The 8,179-nt window shown below is 44.0% G+C and overlaps 3 protein-coding genes across 6 annotated transcripts in view; 1 reads left to right on the top strand and 2 right to left on the bottom strand.

The window, feature by feature from the left end:
• The window catches only part of sgk3 (serum/glucocorticoid regulated kinase family member 3), a 1,016,194-nt gene that overhangs the window by 298,478 nt on the left and 709,537 nt on the right, over positions 1 to 8,179 (bottom strand). The window lies entirely within an intron of this gene.
• On the bottom strand, positions 3,028 to 8,160 carry LOC139531715 (uncharacterized). 3 transcript variants are annotated; one of them, XM_071328423.1, is made up of 2 exons: positions 6,571 to 8,160; positions 3,028 to 6,413 (listed from the first exon to the last, which is right to left on the bottom strand). In XM_071328423.1, exon 2 carries the CDS (start codon positions 6,143 to 6,145, stop codon positions 5,429 to 5,431), a length of 717 nt encoding a protein of 238 aa, XP_071184524.1. In that variant the 5' UTR covers positions 6,146 to 6,413; positions 6,571 to 8,160; the 3' UTR covers positions 3,028 to 5,428. The 3 variants fall into 3 exon arrangements, with proteins under 3 accessions (XP_071184524.1, XP_071184526.1, XP_071184525.1); XM_071328425.1 differs by having other exon boundaries at positions 3,028 to 6,401; XM_071328424.1 differs by having other exon boundaries at positions 6,643 to 8,160.
• Positions 8,056 to 8,179, top strand: part of LOC139531710 (junctophilin-1-like) — a 115,001-nt gene continuing 114,877 nt past the window's right edge. Inside the window, exon 1 of the mRNA XM_071328417.1 lies at positions 8,056 to 8,161. The gene's annotated coding sequence lies outside the window, so the exon portion shown is untranslated. The remainder of the gene's footprint in view (positions 8,162 to 8,179) is intronic.

The raw sequence follows: 8,179 nt of genomic DNA, 5'->3' as shown, positions 1-8,179 counted from the left end.
TGGTTTGGTGAGGATTGTAACTAGGAGAGGGTTTGGTGAGGAATGTAACTAGGAGAGGGTTTGGTGAGGGATGTAACTAGGAGATGGTTTGGTGAGGAATGTAATTCGGAGAGGGTTTGGTGAGGAATGTAACTAGGAGAGGGTTTGGTGAGGAATGTAACTAGGAGATGGTTTGGTGAGGATTGTAACTAGGAGAGGGTTTGGTGAGGAATGTAACTCGGAGAGGGTTTGGTGAGGAATGTAGCTCGGAGAGGATTTGGTGAGGAATGTAAGTAGGAGAGGGTTTGGTGAGGAATCTAACTAGGAGATGGTTTGGTGAGGAATGTAGCTAGGAGAGGGTTTGGTGAGGAATGTAGCTAGGAGAGGGTTGGTGAGGAAACACCACCACCTAGTGGCCAGGGGAATGTAGCTAGGACAGTTCAGATAGCTCTGATATTAGCTACAGATGTGGGATCTTAATTTGATCACTCTTTTGTTGCTAAAAAATGCAAACTCGTAGTTTATTTAAGGTTGGTGAAAGCTTCTAAAGTTGGTAATTTCCACATTAAAAAGTCAGACTTGATTTGCCTAACGAACAATGTTTAAACACCTTCAAAAAAATTCCATTAATTACAATCCACATAATAGTTCACATTTCCTGTTGCTGCAGGATTGTTTTCCTGCTGTAGCAAACTGGCTCAAATTAAGATCCTACATCTGTAAGTAGAATACGTATTAAAGTCTTGTGAAATGTTATTCTTGGTTCGGTGTGTATTGGAACATATCTGGGATATGACAACGATAGACAGCTGCCTCTGATTGGGAACCACACCAGGCCAAACACAGAAATAGACAACCTAGACATACAATATAGAATGCCCACCCACATCACACCCTGACCAAACTAAACATAGAAACATACAAAGCAATCTATGGTCAGGGCGTGACATTCATACCAAGTGAACATCATTTAAGTTTAGAGTGGGGAAGATTGGGAGGTTTCGGGGGAGGTTGAGTCTTGAAAATAAAAACCCTTATTCTTTCCGAAACCGTTCAATGCACTGAGGCATTTTAATATTGATGACTCCACCTGCCCGCGGCTTAGCCTCCTTCACTATCACGTACTGATTCAAATGTTCATTATGTAATGTTGGATGTATATGGTTGGTTTATATTTGTATTTTATTTTAATGTTGTCCAAATGTGTGAAATACTCTCAGATGGTTCTGCGCTCTCACTTCTCGTTGCAAATCCTGTAACAACAACAAACTTCTATGACTGATTTCAAGATAACTATTATTAATTTGAAAGTAATTAATTTGCCGATCAGCTACTGTACAGGAGACACGTCTGACTGACTTGGGACATGAGAAATGAAAAGAGAGACTTGATAGGTAAAGTTGTTTATTAAAAGCAGAGGAGCTGCCATTCTTATCCACAAAAATCGACCTTTTACACAGGATAAGATTGTTAAAGATTCTGAAGGTAGCTATGTGATTGTTACTGGTTTTCTTTACGGCGGGCGTGTTCAGCAGGGATCAATTTATGCACCACATGAAAATTAAACTTCACAATCTGTCTACCTGGGGTTAAACTGTGACACTAATCAGGCCCTCGAGGACTGGAGTAACAGCAACTTTGCACCTGTACAGATAAGGAAGACTTTAGACAGATGGACGGACCCGCCAATATCACATGTGGGTAGAATTAATTGGATTCAAATGAATGTTTTCCCCAGACTTTATCTGGGTGCCATTATATATAATGAAAAATACTTTTAATGACCTCAAATAAATACCTCTCAGACTTCACATGGTAACAGAAAACGACCGAGGTTGACAATTAGCAGACTGCAGCTACCATTTAATTTAGGTGGCCTGGGACTACCTAATTTGCTATTTTACAACTGGGCATGTCATGCTCGTATTAACTGCAGAATGGCTCAGAGATGAACATTGCTCTAATTGGGTCAGAAAAGGACTCCTGCCTCACATCTACATAGTCATTAATCAGTGGTTATGACTGGTGACAGAAAGTCAGTCAACACAGAAGTGAAAACATACCCCGATTCTCAACAGTACCTTTAAGATCTGGAGAGATATTTGCAAACACCTTAAGAGAAAGGATTACTTTTCGTCTCTGCTTAAAACTTTTCAGGGCTAGGCGTCCCCGCTAGCGGGACAACTTCCGGTGAAACTGGTGAGCAATTCAACAAAAAATCCTAAAAATGATGGACATTATGGACACCACCAGGTGTCTCCCATTTGCCCCCATTATCCCCTGTGTACTTATACCTGTGTTTTCTGTTGGTCTGTTGCCAGTTGGTCTTGTTTTGTCAGGTCGTCCCAGCGTGTTTCCTGGTTTTCCTTACTCTCTAGTTTTGGTTTCTAGCTTTTCCGATTCTGACATTTCTGCCTGCCCTGACCCTGACCCTGAGCCTGACCCTGAGCCTGCCTGCCTGCCGTTCTGTACCTGCCTGATTCTGACCTTTCTGCCTGCCCTGACCCTGACCCTGAGCCTGACCCTGCCTGCCTGCCGTTCTGTACCTGCCTGATTCTGACCTTTCTGCCTGCCCTGACCCTGACCCTGAGCCTGACCCTGCCTGCCTGCCGTTCTGTACCTGCCTGATTCTGACCTTTCTGCCTGCCCTGACCCTGACCCTGAGCCTGACCCTGCCTGCCTGCCGTTCTGTACCTGCCTGATTCTGACCTTTCTGCCTGCCCTGACCCTGACCCTGAGCCTGACCCTGCCTGCCTGCCGTTCTGTACCTGCCTGATTCTGACCTTTCTGCCTGCCCTGACCCTGACCCTGAGCCTGACCCTGCCTGCCCTGACCCTGAGCCTGCCGTTCTGATTCTGACCTGGTTTAAGAACTTCTGCCTGCCCTGACCCTGAGCCTGCCGTTCTGATTCTGACCTGGTTTAAGAACTTCTGCCTGTCCTCGACCTTCCCTTTGCCTGCCCTCTGGTGTTATCATAAATTATCTGAGAACTGAAACATCCGCGTCCTGTCTCTGCATCTGGGTCATATCATGAGTCGTGATAGTATCTGCAAGTAAGACATTTTATAGAATCCAAGATGGTGCTCCCCCACAGAACCCAATACGAACCCCAGCGAACAATCTCCTGTTGAAAGCTGAAAGACCAAAACAAATACTTTTTTCATGTTATGTTGCTATACACAAGTCATTCGAGTGCTCTGATTAGATTATGGGAAACGGAGCTGGGAAGAGGCCCAGAAATTACAAATTGGACAAAGACTGTGCTCGAGGCAAGACAACTAATCACCTGCAACAAGGTGAAATATATGTAATATAAGATTCTGCCAAGAGTTCATAGGACTCCCATTACATGTAATAACAGGGTTCATAGGACTCCCATTATATGGAAGAAAAGATAACTAGGTTATATACACAGGGTACCAGTACTGAGTAATGATAACTAGGTTATATACACAGGGTACCAGTACTGAGTAATGATAACTAGGTTATATACACAGGGTACTAGTACTGAGTAATGATAACTAGGTTATATACACAGGGTACCAGTACTGAGTAATGATAACTAGGATATATACACAGGGTACCAGTACTGAGTAATGATAACTAGGTTATATACACAGGGTACTAGTACTGAGTAATGATAACTAGGTTATATACACAGAGTACCAGTACTGAGTAATGATAACTAGGTTATATACACAGGGTACTAGTACTGAGTAATGATAACTAGGTTATATACACAGGGTACCAGTACTGAGTAATGATAACTAGGATATATACACAGAGTACCAGTACTGAGTAATGATAACTAGGATATATACACAGGGTACCAGTACTGAGTAATGATAACTAGGTTATATACACAGGGTACTGAATAATGATAACTAGGTTATATACACAGGGTACCAGTACTGAGTAATGATAACTAGGTTATATACACAGAGTACCAGTACTGAGTAATGATAACTAGGTTATATACACAGGGCACCAGTACTGAGTAATGATAACTAGGTTATATACACAGGGTACCAGTACTGAGTAATGATAACTAGGTTATATACACAGGGTACTAGTACAGAGTAATGACAACTAGGTTATATACACAGGGTACCAGTACTGAGTAATGATAACTAGGTTATATACACAGGGTACCAGTACTGAGTCCATATGTAGAGGTACGAGGTAATTAAGGTAGATATGTACAGTAGGAATAAAGTGACTCGGCAACATCATAGATAATAAACAGTAACAGTAACACATGGGTAGAGTCACTAAAAATATAGTGCAGAAGGGTCAATGCAGATAGTGTAGCTATTTGGTTAACTATTTAACTAACTATTTAACTAACTATTTATCAGTCTTATGTCTTGGGGGTAGAAGCTGTTCAGGGTCCTGTTGGTTCCAGATTTGGTGCATCGCTACTGCTTGCATTCGGTAGCAGAGAGAACAGTCTATGACTTGGGTGGCTGGAGTCTTTTACCATTTTTGGGGGCCTTCCTCTGACACAGCTTGGTATAGGGCTCCTAGATGGTAGGGAACTTGGCCCTTAGTGACGTACTGGGCCCTACGCATTACCCTCTGTAATGCCTTGCAGTCGGATGTCAAACAGTCGCCACACCAAGTGGAGACGCAGCCGGTCAGGATGCTCTCGATGGTGCAGCTGTAGAACTTTTTGAGGATCTGAGGGCCCGTGCCGAATCTCTTCAGTCTCCTGAGGAGGAAGAGGTTGGGGTTTCTGTACCCTCTTCACTACTGTGTTGGTGTGTGTGGACCATGATAGATCCTTAGTGATGTGGACGTCACAGGAGGCTGTTGAGGGGAGGACGGCTCATGCATAATGGCTGGAACGGACTGAATGGAACGGCATCAAACACGTGGAAACCATGGAAACCACGAGTTTGATGTTTGATGTGTTTCAAATCAAATCAAATCAAATTTTATTAGTCACATACACATGGTTAGCAGATGTTAATGTGAGTGTAGCGAAATGCTTGTGCTTCTAGTTCCGACAATGCAGTAATAACCAACAAGTAATCTAACCTAACAATTCCACAACTACTACCTTATACACACACACAAGTGTAAAGGGATAAAGAATATGTACATAAAGATATATGAATGAGTGGTGGTACAGAACGGCATGGCAGATGCAGTAGATGGTATAGAGTACGGTATATACATATGAGATGAGTACTGTAGGGTATGTAAACATAAGTGGCATAGTTTAAAGTGGCTAGTGGTACATGTATTGCATAAAGATGGCAAGATGCAGTAGATGATATAGAGTACAGTATATATACATATGAGATGGGTAATGTAGGGTATGTAAACATTGTATTAAGTGGCATTGCTTAAAGTGGCTAGTGGTACATTTTTACATAATTTCCATCAATTCCCATTTTTAAAGTGGCTGGAGTTGGGTCAGTATGTTGGCAGCGGCCGCTAAATGTTAGTGGTGGCTGTTTAACAGTCTGATGGCCTTGAGATAGAAGCTGTTTTTCAGTCTCTCGGTCCCTGCTTTGATGCACCTGTACTGACCTCGCCTTCTGGATGATAGCGGGGTGAACAGGCAGTGGCTTGGGTGGTTGTTGTCCTTGATGATCTTTATGGCCTTCCTGTGACATCGGGTGGTGTAGGTGTCCTGGAGGGCAGGTAGTTTGCCCCTGGTGATGCGTTCTGCAGACCTCACTACCCTCTGGAGAGCCTTACGGTTGTGGGCGGAGCAGTTGCCGTACCAGGCGGTGATACAGCCCGACAGGATGCTCTCGATTGTGCATCTGTAGAAGTTTGTGAGTGCTTTTGGTGACAAGCCGAATTTCTTCAGCCTCCTGAGGTTGAAGAGGCGCTGCTGCGCCTTCTTCACAACGCTGTCTGTGTGGGTGGACCAGTTCAGTTTGTCCGTGATGTGTACACCGAGGAACTTAAAACTTTCCACCTTCTCCACTACTGACCCGTCGATGTGGATAGGGGGGTGCTCCCTCTGCTGTTTCCTGAAGTCCACAATCATCTCCTTTGTTTTGTTGACGTTGAGTATGAGGTTATTTTCCTGACACCACACTCCGAGGGCCCTCACCTCCTCCCTGTAGGCCGTCTCGTCGTTGTTGGTGATCAAGCCTACCACTGTAGTGTCATCCGCAAACTTGATGATTGAGTTGGAGGCGTGCATGGCCACGCAGTCGTGGGTGAACAGGGAGTACAGGAGAGGGCTCAGAACGCACCCTTGTTTGGTACCATTCCACTGATTCCGCTCCAGCCATTACCACAAGCCTGTCCTCCCCAATTAAGATGTCACCAACCTCCTGTGGTGGACACCAAGGAACTTCAAACTTTCCACTTGCTCCAGTACAGCCCACTGTATGTTAATGGGAGCGTGCTCAGCCATCTGTTTCCTGTAGTCCACCGGAGTCCATCAGCTCCTTTGTCTTGCTGACAATCTAAACCAACAAAATGTCAACAATTATTGATTGATTTCTAGTTCTTGCAAGCATTATTTCTTGCATAAAGGGTTCGTGAACAAAAAAATGGTAAATCTAGAAATCAGTGTTATTTTGATTAGCATGTTGATAAACGTAGCATAGTTACGTAACTCACCACCTGATAGGCTGCCCTTGAGGAGCTGTCCTTGGCGGAGGTTCTGAAACCGCCTGGTGCTGAAACACTCACCTTCTGATAATTGAAGGACCGTGTCCAATCATACAATGTCCGTTTGGATGGTGTGGCCTTGGTACTTTCTGTGACAACTCTCGGCTCTCTTGCTTTACCTCCTGAACATAACCCTCGTTGATGAGGATTTATTTCTCATGCTGAGAATCAGCGCTATTTTCCTCCGACGCCATTTTAGCCATCTGTCGCTGTGTTGCGTTTGGGACGGTTAATCCAGCCGTCCGCTCGCTGCCTCCTCGGACGGCATCAAACCCCTCTGAGATTCATCATTGATGCTGAATGAATAAGAGATTTACATTTCACATTTTTGGGGCAGTTTGCTGAAGCAAACTTATCTAACTTATCTAACTTATCTTATCCAGAGCGACCTATGAATGAACATCGTTCCTCTCAAACGATCACAACTTCCGAGTACGCTATGTAATGACTATATAGCCTATTATGTAAGCCTGTGTTGTTGAAGCTCTGTTTGGTTATACTGTGGGTTATGCAACGTAGGCTATTTGTTTAGTTTTTTTTTGCTACGCGTCTAATAAAATAGCAAGAAAAACGTGTTCTAGAAAGTGGACTGTCATTTTTTGATAAATCCTCGCTTGAGGTTGTTAGAGTCCACCCCATACAGACGTCCTATGCGTATTAAACTCCGTTCTGTAACAAGTGTGTCACCCATTGCTTCCAGCCACCAGCAGAGGTCGCTGTTAGTCTATCCATTCCCTTTGTCCAATATGTCGAGCTCTTTGATTTGTGATATTGTCAGTGAGTGTAATGACTAAATTAATAGTTTCCATTCCATGGAAGTCAATATATTTTCATCATGTCCAAACTGATTGATTAATCACGTTGTGTAGAATTATATCGTTATATTGACCTCGTTACATTTCAAATGGCAGAAATTACACTGGAGGCTGTTCTTAAAGGGTACAATTCTAGGTTGAGGAATGTAATAACGTGACTTAAATACACCGTTTACAAAATAAAAGTAAGCAGTAGCATGAAATACAACAACGATATGGCATATTAATGTCCTTTTTTTTTTTCTTTCATTGAAACATTTTGAGAGCTTCAGCAATCTTACTGTGACTACATCGGACATTTATATTTGATCCCCGTGTTCACTCACACCTCCTAAATAGCCGTTCCGTACAGAGAACACACCTGTGCAAGGAAGGAGGCGCGCGTTTTAAAAAAAAAGTCCTGGCACCACCACCGATTGCGGGCGGCGTCAGCAGCAGGTTGCGTCGCGGTAAAGTTGCAGTGGCTATCTGACGGTTGGGTCCGCTATTTGAACTATGATTTAGTGGTGAACAGCGGCACGTAATTCAGATGGCTCGAGTGCATCCACCCTCATAATTAGCTGAGGGGGCGGCGGGTGGGTGGGAGGTTCTACTGGCGTGACGTGGCAATTGGCTGTGTCTTTCTTGTTCAGCGACTCGATGCTTCTCTCGCTCTCCCTCTGTGATCAGTGGGTGAGAGGGGGGACGGAGCTATCACACAGCGGAGGATACAGCGTGCGCCTCCGGTAAATTACACTTCCCTC

The sequence above is a fragment of the Salvelinus alpinus genome, chromosome 10 (genome assembly GCF_045679555.1).
Source record: "Salvelinus alpinus chromosome 10, SLU_Salpinus.1, whole genome shotgun sequence".
Classification (NCBI taxonomy): Eukaryota; Metazoa; Chordata; class Actinopteri; order Salmoniformes; family Salmonidae; genus Salvelinus; species Salvelinus alpinus.
This window is presented reverse-complemented; position numbering and strand designations above follow the sequence as displayed.

What these genes read in the sequence shown, in the direction of transcription:
- LOC139531715 (XM_071328423.1), bottom strand. Translation starts at nt 6,145, where the DNA reads ATGCACGCCTCCAACTCAATCATCAAGTTTGCGGATGACACTACAGTG.